This window comes from Poecile atricapillus, chromosome 4 (genome assembly GCF_030490865.1).
Source record: "Poecile atricapillus isolate bPoeAtr1 chromosome 4, bPoeAtr1.hap1, whole genome shotgun sequence".
In the NCBI taxonomy this organism is placed as follows: Eukaryota; Metazoa; Chordata; class Aves; order Passeriformes; family Paridae; genus Poecile; species Poecile atricapillus.
Genome location: NC_081252.1, coordinates 59,874,393 through 59,896,188, shown reverse-complemented (window position 1 = coordinate 59,896,188; position 21,796 = coordinate 59,874,393). Strand labels below are relative to the sequence as shown.

The 21,796-nt window shown below is 35.7% G+C and overlaps 1 protein-coding gene across 1 annotated transcript in view; it reads left to right on the top strand.

Moving 5' to 3' along the window:
* The window catches only part of SLIT2 (slit guidance ligand 2), a 262,223-nt gene that overhangs the window by 131,589 nt on the left and 108,838 nt on the right, over window positions 1–21,796 (top strand). The window contains exon 5 of the mRNA XM_058838689.1: window positions 20,642–20,713. Within this exon, the coding sequence (XP_058694672.1) occupies window positions 20,642–20,713 (72 nt within the window). The remainder of the gene's footprint in view (window positions 1–20,641; window positions 20,714–21,796) is intronic.

Below are 21,796 nucleotides of genomic sequence, written 5' to 3'. Positions count from 1 at the left end.
CCTCTAGACAGCTTTTAGACAGTTTGGAAGTTTCTTGGCAGTTTGGAAGAAGTCCAGCCTTAAAATCTGAAATCGCTTTCTCAAAAGATATGGTCTGTATGTTTTTGCCTATTGATTGAAAATCTTCATGGTATATTAAAGCCTTTATGGAAAAAAAGCTCTTTAGAAGCATTTAGAGGGAACAAGGCTGTCTGGCTGGTTATCTGCCAGTAATAAAGTATCAATAAACAATACTCATCATTGTTGTTCAAGTTGAATATAAGGCAGGATGCTTGACAGGAAATATGTTTTGTGCTCTACACCGGAATGGGGCTGGATCAAAAGCTGAGATTTGCAATGGATTTGTAGGACACTGAGTGCCCCTAGGTGGTCACAGCTATAAGTACAGCAAGAAAAGCCTCCCCTGTGCACCTGGCTCCTGCTGAGTGAGGGCCAGCTCACCTCTGCTGGGCACCGGCTGCACATCCCGCCCACGGTGGCACATTTTCGGGAAGCCTTACAGTTAAAGAAGCACTTTTTTCCTTTTGCTCATTCTCTGCTTTACAGGAGAACGTTTGTGTGGGATTAATTTTAATCAGGCAATTGCTGACACGCTGAAGTGGCAGTCTATCATTACTCCCACTTATGGCTCCAGTTTGGCCCTTGTCATTGCAGTTGTCAGTATCAGTTGGGGATTAGAGTGGGTTATAGCATGCACAGTGGATGGTCAGTGGATCAGTACCACCTTTCTTTCCTTTATAGCACTATCTATTTATTATCAAGCTTTCATATGCAATTTTGCTACTGCTTTTCAGGTTTTTTACATACTTAAAATGTTTTGGAAATAAGTTGCTTCAGGAATTGTTTTTGGGTTCTTTGTATTCCATTTCACTGCAGGATTTGAGATATGTGAGTAATTAAATGACACAGAAATGTTACTACTTCCGAAATACACATTTCTGAAGTTATAGAATCAGTTGTTTTGAAAACACTTATTTGTATAGCAGTGATCCTTATAGAAGATGTGTACTGTGAGATATGTACAAGAAAACCTGTCATAGATTTGTCATTGTGAGGAAAGCAAGCAATATTGCAATAATGGAATTGTAGAGCCAAATCCAAATAGCAAGATTTTAAAACCAAATTATGGAATGCTATGTAATAATACAATTTATTAGCATTTTCACCAGGTAAATGATGTCTCAAATCTCCAAGTATAGTATATGAGAAAAGAAACTTTGTATTTCATCCTAAGAGTTAAGTTTTCACTGACATAGGCATTTCTGAAGGGAAGGAGGGTCAAAAAATAAAGATAAATCTCTTACTCTCAGAATTCTGGTGGATTTGCTTCTATGGTAACCAATTAGCCAGAGCTTATTACTCATGTAAAACAGGAACTGTTTGCATTTTTAAAACCTTCATTTGCAAAACAGCATGTCTAAATGATAAAGTTAAATTTCTTTCCCAAGACCACAAGTCTTCTTTGTAGGTGGAAACAACTAAGTGTACAGTTTAAAAAGCAAGGGAAAAGGCGCTCCTAGGCAGCAGCATCCATCCACGCTAAAAGCAAATATTTGTTTTTGGAGTAGAGAATGGCTGTCCCCGGAGCAGCCAGCTTAGCAAAAGCAGGAATGGAAGGGCAGAGCTCATCTTTTATGGAAGTCAGATAAATTTCATGCTCTTTAACATCAACTGTGACTGCAGGCTTTTCACTGAAGTCTGGCTCCTTCCCCAGTGTGAACAAAATAGGAAAAGTGATTAAAGTTCACTCAGTACCGGACGGCAGGAGGCAACTGCTCCGGTATCTTCGGCTGAGGGAGAGGGCGAGAGGGCTCTTTAATAAGACTTGTGAGGATTCTTTGAAGAAAAGAAGTAGGACTCATAGGGCCTATAGATGCCTACACTAACATTCATTCATTTCCGGTACTTCATATGGCTTCTTTGACACATTGTAATATTGTCATCCCCTTCATTAAAATGTTCATTATGAAAGGGGAAAGAGAGAAAATGTGACTGTTAACTGGAGTCAAGGGTCAGCAAGTTCTGCTGTGAGCAAAAGACTCGGAGCTGCCTTGGATAATAGCGGCACTTCTGGGGCAGACACGAAAGACTGACAGAAAATGAAAATATGGACCTTACAAATTATCCTGTCTTGTGATGGACGGGAGTCCTGAGCGTCCTGACAAGTCTTGAAAAGCTGGAGTGTCTAGCAGATCTTCCCAGATCCTGCCTTTTGGCTTTTTCCTTCTGCCTGTGTCTCTTTTTCTGTTTCTCCCTGTTTTAAGTTGTGCAATCAGTATTCACACATTCTTATAACTAATAGGATTAGAGGCGTTGCAAAGGGATTTGAACAAGATAATTAGTTTACTGCTTAGCCCACAATATAACAGGCAAAACCCCTCTGAGAAGAGGGCGGACAAAATGGGTCAGAAAATGTGTGGGAAATGAGGTAAGGCCTCTCAAATAGGGCTTCAATCAGCTACACCATTATGAAAGGATCCCAGAGAATTCATTCATTGCTGCAGACCGTTGACTTTTTTGGCTTGGCCACCAGAGGTGTCAAGGAAAGAGAGCGATTTGAGCAGTGGGAAGTGTTGCTGGATACAAGGAGCCTGTTTCCAGTGCTTAAGTGCAATTTAAGGTTCTTTGCCACCATGCCATATAGAGCAACTCTAGAAAAGTGAGGCAGCCTCTAGCAGTTTAGAAGGCTGAGGCTGTAAAAGCAGAGTTTCTTGTAAATCTTGGGATGGATAATATCTCAGAAACAGGCTACTGAAATATTGAATCAAAAAACTTAATTTAGATTTAGTGTTATGTTTGAACATCTATCTGGGAATTATCTAAAACATACATTTTCTAGCAGTGCATTTAAGCGTTGCATTTAAATATATTTTTTCTAGTTTTAAGATGTGCCGGACAGAAAAAGCCCCCACATCCAGTCCCCCACTGCCCCCACCCGGTGATACTAGTCAGGTGCATGAATTACTAAGTGATGGTATTTGGTTTCCAAAGGAGTAGCAGGAAATGCCTCGAAGTTCCTGCCTTTTTTTTTTTCCCCCCCTGTGAAACTTGTATGAACCACCAGCATGATCAAAGCTGCCAGAAGTTGTTAGAAGACACATCGACTTGGGCCTGCCTGTGTATGATAACGTAGAGGTGCCTCCTCTCCAGTGGAAGAAACAGCAGGAGCTTCTCTAATGAACTGTCCAGCAGCTCTGTCTTGCAGTGTATATACAACCAGAGGTGAGAAGAGGTTAATCCATAAGGGAACTAGTTAGAAAACCAAAGCAAAAAATACCAGGGAGCTGTATGACCAAAATACAACTTGAAGATGGTTTCTGACACATTTGGTTTCTTTTAATGAAACTCTTCTTTCAATCTGTTGCTTTTTGTGTCAGTTCGTAAGTTTTAACATACTTCAGCTGTGGTGCAGGAGTGTGCACTGCATACGCAATACGGAACAATACAGAATGTCATGTTGCTTGTAGCAAATTGACCTTTAATTCATTTTAAATACCTGTATCTTATTTCTAGTGGAGATTAGATTCCTAATCTTGAGATTAGTCTCAGCTTTATTTCAGAATGGGAATTTTTTACTCTAATCTTTATCTGTTCATAAATATAAGGAAGACAAAGACATTCAGTATTAGACATGTACCTACCTGGCAGTAATATGAAATCCTTATACTGTAATCCCGGCAGTTGTGATTTTCATTCTTAAGCACATTTACACAGAGGTTTATCCTGATTTTATTAAAAAATAAAAAAAAGTCAGTTTCTCTTTGTTGTTAAAATGCTTTTTCTACATTTCTTCATTCAGAACTATAAGCTAACGTGTCATCTCTGCCTCAACTGGGAAGCTCTGTTTGTTGCTTCTTACTGTATATATGGAAAAGGAAATAATGCATATTACAAATATTGTGGAAAACAAACACTTTGAGATGTTTTCCAGTTTCTCAGGACAGGCGTTTTACCATACATACATTTGTCTTCATAGGTGGAGGGTGATTTCCCATTGGAAGTGATATGTTCCTAATTAAAGAAGTAGAATCAAAACAAGAAAACACAACAAGCAGAAAGTGGTGTAGGTATGCAGAAGTATGTGTAAGACTCTTTTTCCTGATCTGCATAAAAATACATGTTAATCAGTATTATAAATATTAAGTATGTATTATGTATAATGAAGTTTCAGCTAGGTTAAAGAAAAGAGAAAAAACAAATGCAGGAGAATAAAATACATATCCCAAAGTTCATCGAAACATTTATTTTTAAGCTTAAACTTAACATCTGAATAAAAACAATATCACCAACACACAGATTTCATTTTGTATGTTTTGAATGCTGGTTTTGTATCTGCTAAGTCCTATTCCTTAAGGTAACAGTATTTTAAGTTCTATTTACAGTAGGGTTATCTAATATCTTTTTTCAAATGCATATTTCTATATGATCTTTTATGTTTGTTTGCAAACATTAAAAGATTACAAACATTATGTTTATTTACAATTAATACAGCTCATCAAAGCAGTTCTGGGCATATCTTCCATTCAGATATTTATGTATAATATGCCAGTGAGAAAACTTTGGCTTATTTTCATTATTTATAGATATGGATGGGAAGATGGTTAACAGAGGGCAAAAGAGATATGTAAGAGAATCTGAAAAAAAAAATACTGCAGATCCAGGGCTTAATTAGATATTCTGTATCCCTGCTGAATGCTGAATTTGATCTTTTCGTTTTCACAGATTGCAGACCTTTCATTCTCACCCACGGTCTAGTTATAATTGATACTAAGGGAAAAGATTTAAATAATTTTTTTTCCCTTTTTGGAGCAAATGTTTTGTAGACATATCCTCATGACACCTTGGCTCCTTTGATGGTTTTAGTGTATTTTTAGTTTACATATGTGAAGCACTCAGTAGCACTGAAGTTCAGCACTCAGACTTACACAGTTGCAAGTCAGGGATGAATCCTTATCTGTGTTTACTTTTCCAGCAATAGACATACTCTTCCAGTGTATACATTAACTGCTTTTGATTCCTCCTCAGAATGCTGATCTCAATAGCACAGTTCCTGTGTTACTCTACAGGGATGCAGGCCTGACACATAATTTTGAAGTATAGTGTTATGTTGAACGGTCAGTCTTCCTGAAATAATGACCTTCCACCCCAACCAAAGCTTTCATCTACCTGGGCACTGGAAGAGATTTCCATCTCTGAGGAAAATCCCTTGAATTCATAAGGAGTTCTAGGGAGAAGCATGTGAGACTTTGCAGTTTCAAAATTATTTTTTTGCAAGGGTAACTGAGAACTTGGCGAGATTCACCCACATTCCTCAAAGAAAACACAAAAAGCAGCACCAAGCCCCTGAGTTTTGTTACATATGAAAGACAATTATCTTAAGGTCTTGCACATGGTCCAGTTGTCTGAAATACTAGTTTTGGTCTCAGAATAATTCATTATGGGGCATGATGAAAATTTATAGATTACAGAAAACAGTTTCCTTATTTTTCTTGTTCTGTTCCCCCATCTGAGGATAATTTTGTCTTTTTCATATATGCTTAAGCTAGGGAAGCCTATAATTTAAATGTGTTCACTGCTGGTTTTTTGTAAGTAGTTTGTGATTCACAGGTATCTTTCATCATGTGCTTACTACACTTGTAAGTAGTTACAATGAATTTAATGGAATTTAAGCACATACATTAAATTGTGCATGCTTCAGTGCTCTCCTGAATTGGGATGAGACTATTTGTATGTTTGTGGTTAATAAGAGCTATGTTCAACTGAGTTAGTGTAATTTTCTATTTTGAGCCTTTGAAGGTGCTGTGTCATAGCCTATACAATTCATATTGTCACAGGTCATCTTACAATGTGTAACAGCTTTACATTTAGCTGATAATTAGGATCTTTGAAGAGTAATGCTTTTATTTTCAGAATTAGTTGGGATGAGAAGCATTCCCTAAGTAAACTTCATTCCAAACCTGTGAAAATTAGGTTTAGTTGTTAATTTAAAAAAAGAAAAAAAAAGTAACAAAAAAACCAGCAAGCAAAACAAAATGAAAACCAAAACAACAACAAAAAACAAACAAACAAAAAACCCAAAAACAACAAAAAAACCCAAAAACCTGAGTTTGGAGTTTTGAATTGGAGATTTTTAAATTTTGGGCTTAAGCACTCCCTTTTTTTGGGAACGAGGAATGAGAGGTAGAGGATTGGCTCAGGTATGTCTGAAGGGCAGGGAGAAGATATGCAATAAGTGGTTTTGCTCCCACCATTGGAACACATGTTCATTGAAAATAGTTTCACTTGTACGAAGCACAGCAAAACCTGACCTCAAACTTTTCTGCCTCTTTCCAAGACACTTTGAAGAAAATGTTTCCTCAAAGGCATAAATACTATTAACCATCTCTCTCCTAAATCACCTTAAACACATGGAATAGATAATTCAAACAAAGCTGTGACTGGCCTGAATATACTATAAACTTGGTTTTAAATTAGGGAAATCAAGCTGTGTGATTCTTGTGCAGTGGTTAGAATTGAAGCTGGAAATCATGCTGACAAATGAAGTGAATGGGAACAGGAGACAGAGTTATTTTGTGATTTAATACATTGTCCTAAATATGTTAGATGTATAACTCTGTAGAAATTTTAGCTCTTTACTGCCATAAAGCTGTGACTTAAATGGTATATCTTCAATAATTCCACAGTATTTTGGTTCATAAAAGTTAAGTAGATTGGAAGGATCTTAAAAAATGCATTTTAGTAGGCTTTTTGACAGATGTGATTTAAAAGCTTAGAGAAAGCAATGCACCTGTCACTTTTAATTGCAGAAACCTTTCCATCTAATAACATTATTTTGCCAGAGCCTTCTAATGAAAAAGTTCCAGTATCTAATTTAATTTAATTTTCATTGGGTTTGCCAGAAGAGCATTAATTTTTAGAACTTCCAACTATGAAGTTGTGCTTCAGAAAGCAGTCCCTCTATCTTACATACCATTAAGTTTCATCGTATGCACATCATACCTTAGGAATATCTTGATATCCTTGAAGAAATGTGGCAGTGAAATGTAGACATATTGTCTGTAACACCAGGTAGGGTTTACAAATACAAATGTTCCTATGATTGGGTTATTCCTATCCATCATTAGATTGCATCTCTCTGGAGCTATAAGTACATCTGTGCCTGGCAGGCTTATGTTATCACTGATGCATATGGGGACCACGTGTAAGTCTTCCAACAAAGATATATAGCCTTGTGTAGGAGCAGGATTGGATATGCTTGTGTTTCAGCCTCTAAATCAATTTCTGGGACCTTTGCTGCAGATGTTTGAAGCTGCAGGTCTGTAAAAAGAATATACTGTAATATGAACTGAAACAGAAGAATAAGCATGAGAAGGAATTAGCCATATGGCAACAGATAGCAAGTGCAGTGGAGCCTACGAAGAATCAAATTCTCATACCCTCTCAGCTATCTGTGCAAATATCATTTAAATTCAATCACCTCGGAGCTCAGAGCTGGTCCCGTTCTGGGAGGAGATCTGTTCATACTCAGATAAAAGAGTGAGTACAGATGCTCCTGCTGTTGTAAGATGCATGTCCTAGGACTTTTGAGCTGGTGGAAGTCTTCCTGAGTTCCCTAGAAGTACAAATGTATTCACACTGAATGCTTTAGCAAAAAGCCTGGCTGGATAGTGCTGAGATGTTGATCTGTTTAGTGGTTATTATTGATACAGGCACAATGCCATGTGTTCTTGTATTTAGCCTTATTTCTTAAATGCCTTTTTAACATTTATGCCTCAAACAAAATACAGTCAATATAAGTATTTGCACATTTTATAGTATATTTCTGAATTAGTCCTTAAGCAATAGGGAAGCTTGCGCATTGTTTGCTGTTTTGTTTTTTGTTGTTTTGTTTTTTTTTTTAAGTAAATTTCATAATCTCCTTTCCCATTACCATAACTGTTCTCAGTGTGTATGTGGTCACCTGGACCTCTCTTTTCTGAAGTTAACCATTGACTTGCTGCAGAAGTGTGTAGTATCTTGTGAATGAAGATATCAGTGTCACCCTTGCTCATCCTGAGTGTGCTGTGCTTTCATTTGATTACAGTTGCTTAATTCTCATCCATCCCATCCAACTGCCTTGTGTGCTCTCATATAGCAAAACACAACACCTATCCTCCTGAATGAAAAAACCCTCAAACAACGAAAACCCACCACACCCCACACACAATCACTCTTTACCCTAATTATTAGGACTTATCAGTGGGATTTTCTGGATAGGTACTTGAGGCAAAGCTCCACCAGCTACTTAGAACAATATGGATATTGGTTAAAGGGAAAGAATCCATCAGTTTGGGAAGAAAAGGCTTGAAAACATACAGCTAGAGGAAAAACATCTGAAAAGAGGGAGGATGGGTTTTTAAAGTGCAATTAAGAGCAGCTACTTTTTGATGCTGTCAGTGGAAAAGTGCAGTCCTGGAACAGAAAATCAGCTTTGTAGTCTCCAAGCTTAAAAAAATGCCTGAATGGAAATTATTTCTAGTGCAAGCAGCTGAACCTTTTTGCAAGTTTGAGGGGGAAATGGGGATAAATATGGCAGAAGCAGCAATAAAATTTAAGCTTTTCTATAAAAAATACTAAATTCAATTTTGTATGGATTATTTTTTTGTAGAACATTTTAATGTAATTTACATACTCGTATTGTGGCAACAGCATACAGACAGGGCTATTAAGAAAAAATGGGATTTTTCACATTTTTGAAATGTGGAATGGGAGCACTCTGATTCAGTTCTTTACCCATGGTTGTCCATTCTAAGATTAAGAAATTAATTGTGATTAATTCATTCTAGAATGGCAAATATTTTTTTTTATTGCACACATACATTTTTACCATTTTTGTGGGGGTTTTCAATTCTAAATAGCCCCTGAATCCAGTTAGGATGCACTCTTCTTGTTTAACAAACCAGTTGTAGGAAATTTGAGGAAAATACCTCTTGAAATTCTGATTCTTTGTATTGCACTGAAAGGTAAAAAACTGTGATGACAGAAGTTTGGGGAAAAAGGCTGGAGCAGTTACAGAAAAAGAATGCAAGCTCAAAAAGAAAGAAAAACCTGGAGCTGTTGAAACTTGGGGCTTGACACTTCTGGGATGCACAGCTAGAGTATCAAAGTAATTTAATCATGGTCAGCGGGAAATTTTACTTCCAGAATACATAAATATATGTATTAGTAATTTCCCTGAAGTTTCTTGACAATTTCTTTTTTTCTCCTAGGAGCTTTTAATTGACTTGTATTAACCAGCACACACAAGAAACAGAATTTAAAAAAGATCCAGTCATTCCATTACTCAAATAATTGTGCTTATTATTACTGTTTTATAGTTCATTGTCAGTGAAGTGGAGGATAATACGAACATACGTTTCTTGTCCTTTCTATTTATAGTTTTCTCAGAAAAGCTTTAAGTCCTAGTTCTTTGGTTCAGAAGCCCAGTGATGCTGGTCACTGTACTTTGTTACACAGAATAAGAAAAATACCAATGAGCCAATACCCAGTAAAACAAAAAAGTTTCTGAGAAAGATATTACAGTCTAAGAAGTGACACCTGGGTACAGGCAGATGGGTGAAGACCAGAAAAACAATCATATAAAATTGGTCATCTTGATAAGCAGCAATAATTGTAGCTTAACTGTTGTCAGTTTTTTTTAATCATTCATGGTAATCCTTTTAATAATTTGCTTTGGGTATTTTTCACTGTTATAGCAGTTTTTGGTATTGACAGCGAACAGCCTTAAAACTTGAAGCACCAGTGCTTTTTCTATATTATGTAGCTACACATATTGTATAAAGTTAAGACTGTACAATAAGTCTGTCTTATCAAGCAATCAGCCCATCTCGAGAGATGATCCCCAAATTGCATCATTCAACTCAAATGAAGGAAGAGTGAGCACAGTGCTATTCAACATTAATGGTCTGCAAGATCTTTTCTAGTTTACTCTACAAATTTTTCCCTGTCCCTTGACAAATTGTTCAAGGTTAGTTTTACTGTTAGGAAACACTTGAACTACTCAGCTTATTATCAGAGTAAAAGTTTGGAGCTATACTTCATGAAAAATATCTGTGTCCAGGGATGTAATTATTACTTGTCTGAATTGCAGCTCTGCATAATGGGGTTGGATCAGGAGTCTGCTCTGCTCTGTTTTGAAGGAACAGAAATTGCCACAGCTTGCTGAGTGATATTTCAGAAGAGAATATAGGGTTGTAGGCTGTGTAGTGAAACTAGGTGATGTACCAGACAACCTTTCAATCAGTTCCTGAAAGTGCTTACAGTTTCAATTCCAAAGCAGGTGAAACAATATTAAATATTAAAGACATGTTGACAGCTGCAAACTTGTTCTAAAAAAGAAGTTTTGTTACAGGGAAAAGTAGTGATAGATTTTTCAGGTGCTGTTGAAGAGGTCTTTTGGAAAATTAAATATGCCATCTCATCTATTCTTAATGTGAGCAGATCCCCAGCCAAGCCAAATGGATGTTTCAGCCATGCATATGCTGAGTGTCTAACGTACCAGAAGAAGTGAAAGTTACCTGGCAGAATCTTGTTTTATTCTTTTAAAGTTCTTAAGTTATGGTGTATTTTCAAGTCTGTCAAGTGTAATAGTTGATTAAAAATTAATCACCAAATCACCTAACAGAGACTAGTAAAATGAAAATGGCAGAATCTTCCCCATTTCCCTACATAGAAACACTCTTTTGTGGCTTGTATGAAAAAAATGACACATAAAGATTTAAGTAATTTTTATTTTTCCTTCAATTCCAACCTGGTTAAAGGAAAAGAAGAAAATCCATGAATGAAACCCATATCTAACCTAAACCTCCCCTGACACAATTTGAGACTATTTCCTCTTTTCCTGTCACTTGTTGTGCTGGAGAAGAGACTGATCCTGACCTGTCCACAGCCTCCTTCGATACAATTGTAGAGAGCAATAAGGTTTTCCCTGAGCATCTTTTTCACCAGGCTGAACATCCCCAGCTCTGTCAGCTGCTCCTCATCAGACTTGTGCTCCAGAGCCTTCAGCACCTCCATTGGACACATTCCAGCCCCTCAATGTCTTTCTTGTGATGCACAGTCCAGAACTGGAAACAGCAGCTGAGGTGCAGCCTCATCATACGGATATGCATCCACATGGGTAAAAGTCATTTTCCACTCTGCAGACTCGGAGTGGGGCTGTAGGTCACCGATACCCTAACACATCACAGCTGTGCCTCAGGCCCTGCAGGGAATGATAGTGCTATTAGGGATGCATGATAAGCAGCAGTCAGTCACTCAGTGCCTTCCTTCAGCTTGACCAATTTGAGACTGTATGGAGGATAAAGAATTGTCTGGTTTGTTCTTTGTGGGGTGAAGGGTGTTCTTAAGAGCTTCAAGTTTTTCTGTGAAAAGGATTATGCCGAAGCCAAATTTGAAGTAGTATTGCAGTTCTTTCTGAAACTGTGGGTGGTCCATTCTTCTTTAGGAGCTACAACATGTAATTTCCTTTCCTGTTTTGTTTTGGGATTTTTGTAGTCTAAACAAAAGAAAATTATATATTAATTTAGTGTAGCAGATATTAAAGAATGCTTTCCTTTTCAAAAATAATTTCTAAGACTCCAATAAAATACATGTGTGGTCTTAATGCTCCCATTTTACTGCACAATTAGCATTTGCCCTACTAGGACCCTCTAGAAGAATAAAGAATAAGTGGTGAATCTCCTTAAGCAATTATTTTCAGAAGTATCAGAGCATACAAATTGATTTAAGTACACTTTTGGAGACGTCGTAGAGTAGAATTGATTTTGCAGCCCATGGGTTAACTTTTCTGCCAAGACTCAGATTGGAGGTTTTGGCTTAATCCAAACCCAAAATGTATTCCTATTAAAAAGTAAAGGGCCTAGTACTTGTATTCTGTGCTATTTAAATTCTGAAGAAATCATCAATTACTAATACTAAAAATGATAAATAAGTTGTGTATTATATTTCATGGATATGAAGAGTCAGGCTGTTTCCCAAACAAAAGAGAAAAAAAATTAGCACTAATTATCAGAATTTAAATTTTGGATGATGTATACTAAAAGCTAAGGTTGAGGGTACTGATAAACTCTGGAGATTACCAGGCTACCAGTACAACAATTGTGTAGTGCATTACTTTTTCTCTTTTGCTGTATGTGTTCTATACTTATACATAAATGATCTCTCATACATAAATGATCTCTCTTCTTTAATAAGTAAATAGATAAAGTAGATTAAAAAATCTGCTACTTAAATAATACAGATAATAGTATGCCAAAAGCTATAATAAGAAGAACATTTTGATTCCATAACAGATTTATAAATGGATTACATTTTAAAATCCTCAAGCATTAGGAATGAAAGAAGCATGAGTGATATAATCAAAAGTATGATAGTTAAAAAATAAGAGGTGAAAGTTTATAGGGAAATTGTTAGGGAAAAAAAAAACCAACCAAAATCATTCCTTGCCATGGGAATTGCTGTGACTAATCATTCAGTCCACAGTGCAGTGATGATTGCCCTGTGTTGTGAAATGTGAAATATTCACTTGGGCAATGTAGCACACCATGGCCCAGGGAGTGATCCTGCTTTAGCGTGAGAATAGGTTATGTGCCTACTATGTGCAGCATTTGAATCTCTAGGGAGTCAACAGAGCAAATGGAAATTAGTGATGCAGAGAGAACCTGAAATTCTGTCATCTAAATCTTTCTCATCAGTTTTGTGCTCCTCAGCATGGTACTGATCCGTGCTACTGCTCATACATACTGCCTTGGTTTCTCCATCTGTGAAAGGAGGTTAATAGTAGCTTTCTCATACATGAAATTTTAATCCTCCTATGGGAAGCAGCAGCAATAATGATTTACAGAACTTATGTTGGAAATTATAATTTATAGGTTTTATCTTCTTAAGGGGATATATATTTGCCTTAGAGACCTATAGCTACTGCTGGTATTATTGGGCACCTTTTGTTTCTTCAATATGAGGAGAAATAGCTCCAATGATTGTTTTACTAAAGAGCAGAAAAAAAAAAAAAAAACCACTGAAATTAATAGGAAGGTAACTAATTTATTTCACAGTCAAAGAATAATGGTACAGCAGAGTTGCTGGTTGTTTGCTTTTGTGTTTGTTATACTTTTTCAGAGTTTAGACTGAATTTTTAAGTAAATACCTTTAAACATTTCCTTGTTCCGTCATTGATCTGTAGGTCTGCCAGAAAGCTATGCCTACTAAAAGGACATGACAAGCCATTTGGGTATAAGATTATCCTCATGAATAAGTGATGCCATACTGCTACTTGTTATACAGTAACTGTATAAAGCCAAGCATATGTCAGTATTCTAACAATTAACTGGCTAAGCCTCACTTGACTGATGGGAAAGGTACTTAGTTGTTTGCATATATTAATGTATTTGCTGAACATGGGATAAAAAATGTTGTGTTATAATTAAAACATTTGAGTTTGTTTAGTAAGCTTGTGTTACAGTATGATTACAATATTGCTGCTATGATGGAATTCCTAATAGGCTTCAATAGCTCAGTTCACCTGAGCTACTAATTTAAAGGAACTGTCTCTCCAGGACGCTCCCCTGCCTTAACACCACAGTGTTCAGTAGCATCTGTATTATTGGTGATTTTGTACTTTGCTTTGATTTTCATTACATGGTTTTGAAAATAATTTTCATACTTACATTCTTTATCTTAATACAATAAAACTTGTGGTTGTCAAAGTATGCCTCTGTAACATTCAGAAAAGGTCTTAAATTCCTAGTCATGCTGGAACTTTGCAGTTTAGGAGTATGGTTGTATAGTGATAAATGAAGTTTCATGAGCAGAAAAAAACCCATCTGATCAGAACTTTTCTGTGTTAACCAAAGACACCTAATACAGAGTAGAAAAGTGTATTTATTCAAATTTTGAAAGTAGGAAACTGGTATTTTAGGAGTGAAATTCAAGTCAGAAATCCATTGAAACGTGAAAAATCTATTTCGGCATTTCATTCTCTCCTCATTGCCTTGGAAAGCCTATGGCTATGGCAGCTTTTGCAAACGGAGGCAGCTGCCAGTGTTCATGATAACGTGAAATAACCTTTGCCATATTTCTCTGGAGACATTTCAAGATACACTTGAAACTTGGGGCTGTGGCTCCCTTGTCTTCCGCTGTCATGTTGCAGCATGTTCACACCTTCCTTATCTCAGATTTTACTACTGGTGTTTTCAGTGCCTCCCAGTGAGGCAGAGTACTTTGTTTTCCACAGGATCAAAGCCAGGGCAATAAATAATAGCTCTTGGTTCTTGCTCTGGAATAGCTTTGAGGTTGTAGATGGTGTGCCTTATTAATGTGATTGTGACTGGAGAAGTATCTCAGACCATGCAAGACCTCACAGATGTTTTAATGCAGAATCCAGCGAGTAGAGTATGCCAGAGCATGTATCATAGGCTCTTTCTGCAAGAAGCTTCTTAATGAATAGGTAGTGCGTGTCTTCTCCCTGCCACCTGCATTTTGTAAGGTGTACTCAAAAACAGAAATATTGTAGGAACACTGAATAGTACTGAAGAAACAGTCAATCATAATAAAAACAGCTGAAATGGACAGAACTGTTTGACATTCATAAATAAATTGTTTTGTTAGTTTTACTATTTTAGGATGAATTTCTAATTGATACTTAATGTTCCTAAAAAGAAGTTGTTACTTGTTCCATCAAAATAATCTGATTGACCTTGGTGATAATTGTAGTTCCCTTTCAACTGAAAAATCCTATTCTAAAATAAGTTGATTGTTTTTTTCACCATCTTTGTATTCCAAGTGAAATACTCCATGTCCAAATTAATATATTTCATTTTCAGTCAAATAATTTAAATAATTCTAATTCTTTTTATTTCTTTGAATTCCTGGTAGTCTCATTATCTGTGAGACTTTGCCAACTTATACAGGCATGGAGGATTTAATGTGAAATATAGCTACCTAATGTTAAAACTGTTGCTTTCCAGTAAGAGAAGTGCTTAGCAAGGCTTACTTCATTCATGTCACTATGTAAATATTTAAATAATTATCAGGATACCAGTCATGAAATACCCACTTTCTGAGATGTTTTTATAAACTGGCATAAATAAACTGGTAGGTATTCAGTACTTAGTTGGGATGAGTATTTCTGCCTTTTCCTTTAAATATCAGGACACATTACTCATTCCCAGTACTCAGTATTTTACAAAGTACAGAATGGCAGTATAGATTTATGATATGACTGGTCAGACACAGAGGGAGGTTAAACCATAGAGGAAAATAAAATTACAAGTAATTAAATTTACAAGCAGGTTTGCCATCTTCAAAAGATTTAGTGTTTCAGAACGAACAATGATTTAACCACACAACAAAACTGTGATACAGCCTTAGCAGTTTATGATATAGATATTTTATGTGATGTTTCAATTTATATAATTAAAAATTGAGCACTCCTTTTTAAGGGTATATAGGATATTCAGCTGAGAACCATACATGGTAAGTAATAAAATAACTGCAATGCAGTACTGTTTGCATTTTTTAAGAGCTGAAACATTCCATCAGGATCATTAATTTCAGGTTATCTCAGGGCTTTATCTTCAGATAAGAAAGCAATACTGTATATAAGTCTACAAGTTTTTTTTTCTGAGAACAGGTTAGTATCTTCTATTGGTATGAATTTCAAATGTTCACAGGACTTAAGCTGTGATACACCTGATACACCTCTATCTACTAACCAGTAAATACAAATATAACTGTACCATTTCCATCCTGTTCTTAGGAAGGATTCAGTAGTAACAAGGTTTTTGGCAAGGTCTTCCTGCTTAATTTCCACAAGCTTAATACATTATCATTACCAATGTATTCTTGGAGGAAAAAAGTCTGCATGCACAAGATAGAGCTGTTGTGGAGGTGGGGTGGGACAGCAGTATTTGGCGCTTTTTTTATGTTATTTTTTTGTTATTGATTTTTTCTCTAGTTCATCAGTTTGTGAAATGCAGAAATCTACATTCTTTTAGGCATAATTTCAAATTAGACAAGTTCATTTGCATTGTCAGAATATTCAAATTAAATCTTTAATCGTTGGAAATTGGATTAGATGCTGAGGCATATGTGCTTAACAGAATCTATTGCATGTAAATTGTCTTTATCCAGCTTGTTTAGAACTAAATTATATTTTATATAAGCACAGTAATTACAGAACTTACTTCATCATGAATCTTAGAGAATCTATAGTTGTTCTGTTTTTATTGATGAATTCGAATACTTGGATAGACTGTGTTAATTATAAAAGGTAATTATTTAGATTCAGCATATTTAGTCTTCGAATTAGAAACACACACCTGACCTTCAAAGAAAGAAGAAAAATAGTATGCAAGTTTTTCAAAAGGTTGCTGTAGCTGGGCAAAAATTCAGAAATCTTTGTGCATTCTTCACTGTGTATCTTCGCTTAGAGTGGAATTCAGCTTTGTTTGCTGTAAGGATTTGGTTTTCTGTTTTTACATTTGAAAGAATGGAGTTGTGGCCAGAATATTACAACTCAGAAGGACGCTTGATATATATAAATCTTAAATTTATCTGAAACAATTTGCTGTGCCCAGGCTGGTTTGTGCCTCCTCTAAAAAGTCACTTTCAGCTGCTGCCCGTCTAACTCACCTGGGTTTTGGCTTTTGGTGCCAATCCACTATTTAACTCCTGTACAACCTTTTAACTTGAGGAAACAAACCTGAGAGTTTTCCTTGAGAACATCTCACATTCAGAGAGACTGAAGATATGCCTGGCCCTGAGCACAGGTTTGATAATGCTGGAGTGAGGAGGAGGAGGAGGGCTGGAGAACAAGGAGTGAAGGTGCTCTGCCCACCTCTGAATGACATAAATGAAATCCACAAAGTTGCCCTAAGGAATTTTCTTGAAAGGTCAATGTCTAAGGTACTCCCCTTCAGACCTGATAATTTGGAATATATCTCACTAGGAATTATATAATAGAATCTAGAACAATTTAGTTGAAAGAGGTCTCTATGACAGCTAGAATCTGCATAAAGATGAATTTGTCAAAACATCTCATGAGACCATTGTGCTCTATTTAAAGACATTCTCAGATAGCCTTGGCTTTTTCACTCTAGCTGTATTTTTTAATTCTGCTGTTCCAGAGGTATTCTGGATTTTAATGTAAGGTCTTGGGCTGTAATATTAATGGAGAATAATTTGCTCCAATGAAAATATCTTGGTCAGATTGACACTTTGTGAAGCAGGTTCATGCCATTTTTTAAAAAAATACATATCTCTTCCTGTAGAAGTGGGATGTTTTGTTGCATCTTGACCTAAATATTATTGAAATGCTTAGACATTAATTTTAGGGGGATAAATTGCCATTATATAGCCTCTATTCAAAGGCTGCCTGTTTTTGAAATGGAAGATGACATCCACATAAGTGCAGCAATACAATGACCATCAGGCACCTTTCTTCACTACAGAATATAAGTTGCAAAGTCAAATCAATGTAATGTAATGGCGTGCAAAATTGGCTGGTTTTATCTGCAAGATAGATTTTTGCCCCATTTCCCTTGAAAGTCACAATGCACCTTGTGCTGCTTGTGGCCTTTTTTTTGAGGAGTCTAAGAATTGTGGTGGAATGGGTTCAAAGATCAATAAAAAACAACACATGCAGCTTCTGAGTTGTGAAATGTAGGTGTAATTTATGCAAGAAGAAAAAGCTGAATGTTTGTTTAAGCCCCTCAAGGTTTTCCTAAGGAAACCTTTTTACACTGAGCAGATGAAAACTTGAAGCAGTCAATAAATAATTACTAAATTCTTTTCCTGCTATAAGGAAAACCATATTTTTGATGAGAAGTAGAATTTAGTAGTGTAGAAATGAACTTACTCTTTTGTTATAGAAACAGGTCCAAGTTTCCAAACCAGCTGATGCATTCAAAAAAAATTACTTTTGGAAAACAACATTAGCCAAGCTTACTTAGCTCTCCATGTTTAAATGTATGCTTTAAACAATGCCTTGTTCAGCAAGGTCGGGAACCTTTGCAGTCAAGTAGTTTACATTTGAAATGAGCTAAAATTACCAGGGAACACTATACTTCAGTCTACTTGAGCTTGGGCTACACAGAAATGGTGTTGACTGTGCCGACCCAGCAGTAAATCTAGCATGCATTTAGTTAGTCTGCTGTCTTTTGCATTTGCATACACACAGACATACCTGTGCACACAGACAGTTCAGTGTATTGACTGCTGAGGAACCCAGTACAGCAGCTGTCACTTGTAACTCCTTGTGTTTGTGCCAAAATTTCCCAAGGAAACAATGATTTTGACAATTGAAATTTTCTATTAGATTTTTAAATATAATTTACATTTGGCCTCAATATTGCTCATCTTTCACTTTTTTTAAATCATATAAAATGGTGAATGATGATACTCTATCAAATGCCATGAAAAGCTTAATGCACCGTTACCCATTATCTCCTGTAATATATATTTATGAGTATGGCAGTGGCTTACATACATATATATATATATCTCTGTATTATAAACTAATAATTGATCATGATACAAATCACTACTGCTAGCTTAGCCACTTCATACACAGTTTTTATATAGGTAAAATGTATTAGTCAATTAAACAGAAGTGTAAATATAGATATTTGCATTTTACACTTATAAGGGAATTTTTTTCCAAGGAAGTAGGCTGTTAAATCATGTTACCGTAACAAATGCTGAAGGCTGCTTTTTCATTCATTGCCACTGAATTTATTGTCAGAGCAGTGCAGTCATATCCCATTTCAAGATTACTTAGGTGGCTTGAAAATTAAATCACAGCTCACAAATTCTCTTTTTTCACACACGATTAATAATGCTAAAATTGGGTCTAGTTTTAAGTATACTTTACAAGATATTGCAATACAATTAGGTGCATGAACTATGAAAGGTTTAGTAAATAGAAAGTGATTTTCCATAAATTAACAGTGAATTGGATAAAACAAAATTGCTGTCAGTGTCTGTGGAATTATTTTCAAAATAATTATGTTGATGTAAATTTTGTTAAAGTTGGGCAGCATGGGGTTTTATAAAGTCCTCAAATTATTTTTTGCAAGTTCATAAATCTGAAAGGGATCTTCAGGAGTGATTGCTCAGAACTGAAAATATGAGCTCATGATAGATTATGTTTTACAGAAAGAATATATCAAAAGCATGAGTTTTTATGTCTAATCATCTAAAATATTCTTGTTTGTTCACTTACTGTGAGCTAGTTCTCTTATTTCTGTGTACAGTTTTGCAATGTTTCTCTAAAAATTCTCTCTGAAAAAGGTTATAAAGGTATCACTAAAGCTCAAGACAGAGAAACTTTACTTCTGTCAGGAGCTGGATTCCATTTGGCATGCTTTTAGAGTGAAGATCCTGGATTGGTTTTAGTGAAATGAACTCTAGTTAACCACAAGAAAACTGCTGTGTAAATGGACTTAGAATCCCTCTGCAGAAGCACCTGTACACATCTGATTTGTGTACACATTTTTATTCAGGTGCTCAAGAAAGCATTAATTGTGTTCCCTATATGATGATAAAAATAGTAATTGTGTTCCCCATATTGTGAATAGATAGGTGCATCTTGGACGGCTTCCAGAAGAAGATGGGATTTCATAATTTTAATACAGCAGATATTTAAGATGGGCCCCCTTGTGAGACTTCAAGCATTCATATACCATGTGTGATAGGTGTATTTGGTCCAGGGTGGCAAACTACTGTCTGAGGTGAAACCTGCAAACTGCATGTGGTACAGATACAGCAGTAAAGACTTAAATCTACTGGTCATCTTCTATTGCACTGCATCATTGTCAATGGTGCAGAACAGAAATGGAAAGTGCTGGATCCTAGTTGGCTTTTGTTCTTTCCTTTTCTATTTTCTGTCTCCTCTGCTACAGTCTGCAGTTCTCTAGATTTTATTTCCAATATTGACCTGTGAAGGACAAAAATGTGTCTGGATTTCAGAAAAAGTAAAGGGCTGTTCATTCATACTGATAGCAAAAAAACCCAAAACAACCACTACTGAACAATAATTTTATAAGTATTTTAATATTATTTCTCTTTTGTAAAAGATAATAATTTCAGATAGTGTGGTACAGCTGATCATACAGGGACTTTGGGGAGGAATATTATATATCTGCTGCAGAATGTATTTTAATTCCTTCTTTTAAAATATAGAGTGCTTGACACTAAAACAAAAGTCAGAAACATATTGATCTCCGATACTACAGAACTTCATTGTTGTTTCTCAGTAGGTGACTATTTGTTCTTTTTGCTGGATTTCAGTCTTCCTTAGATAAAACTGAACATACTATCCAAAATGGATTTGGAATGGTTGAAAAGTGAAAACACTTCTGCTTTTTTATTATTATTTTGGCATGTATGTTGCTGTTTTCTAAAGGAACTATTTAGTGTGACACAGATAAACTATTTTTACTATTATTGTTACTTCTTTTCTTCAATTACAAATCAGTTAATGTAATAAATAAGTTTAATTGGAAATATTGACTGAACCATAAAAGCTGATTTTTTTTTTATACACAAAACTAAATATATATACATATAGCATTTTTATGTTTAATTTATTTTTTTTTCTTAGTGATCTTAGTGAAAATCAGATTCAAGCAATACCAAGGAAGGCATTCCGAGGAGCAGTAGACATAAAAAATCTGTAAGTATTTTCTTCCCTCCATATATTCTGATCATAATGTTTTGTTGATATAGTGTTCTTTTTTTGTATCAGATATCTTTTTTCTAAGAATTGTTATATCTGCTTAAGGAATATCTACATAAAACTGATATTTACAATTTTCTTTGGCAAAATAACATATCAAACATCCTCAAATTGCCTTATGGAAATGTAAAACTTTGAAGTAGAGCTGAAGACAACATGGCATTATAACTGTTAGTTTATGAAACCTGAGTTTAATATTTGAATGTCAGGCAAGTTGAAACATTTTATGGTTTCATGTGGAAAAAATAATTTTGCTTTGGTTTTAGTAGTTTGCCTTTTGTTTGCTTGCAAAAAAGAAAGGTCATGCTATTATCTAGTTTTGCTAGCATATGTTTTTATACTTGTGTGTCTATTTTTCTTGCTCAGTTTTCTTCTGTTGTCTTTTCTAAAAGAAAGATACTTTCCTGGAGATAGTGACTTTGAAGTTCATGGGCAGGTTTTGAATGCTTATGGTTTCTAAATGCGAAAATATGTGAGTTTCAAGACAAAGCAAAGCAGTGACTTTTCAACTTCCGTGCAGAGTGGTAAGTCAGTTGAGTGGATTGAACAAGCCGAACAACCTGAAGACTGTGATGAACTTCTGTACTAGGAAACAATAGGTCATGTTCTCAAAAGCTATAACTTATCCTGCTGTAAGCTAAGGACTCACCACTTACAAACAACCAAGACAGAGGACATACAATAGAGGGTTTCAGAAAGACTATGGAGCTTCCAGCATGATGCAACTGTGAAGAAATATGATTGCTATCTTATGGGGCAGCAATAAATATAGGGAAATATTAGGTTATAGGAGGCTTTCATGTGATTCCTGCTGAAATAATTTTTATTAATTGAAGTTGCCAGTGCTAAAATAGAAAAACAAACTTTGTAGTTGTACTGCTTTGGACACAGGAGTGCTCTGTGATTGTGAAGGGAGGGTTGTGATGTATCCTGGAGAGGATAGGACAGGAAGCCCTTCGCTCTTCTGTCTGCCTGCAGCACTGCACACAAATCAGTGAAGAAAATGTATTTTTGAAGATT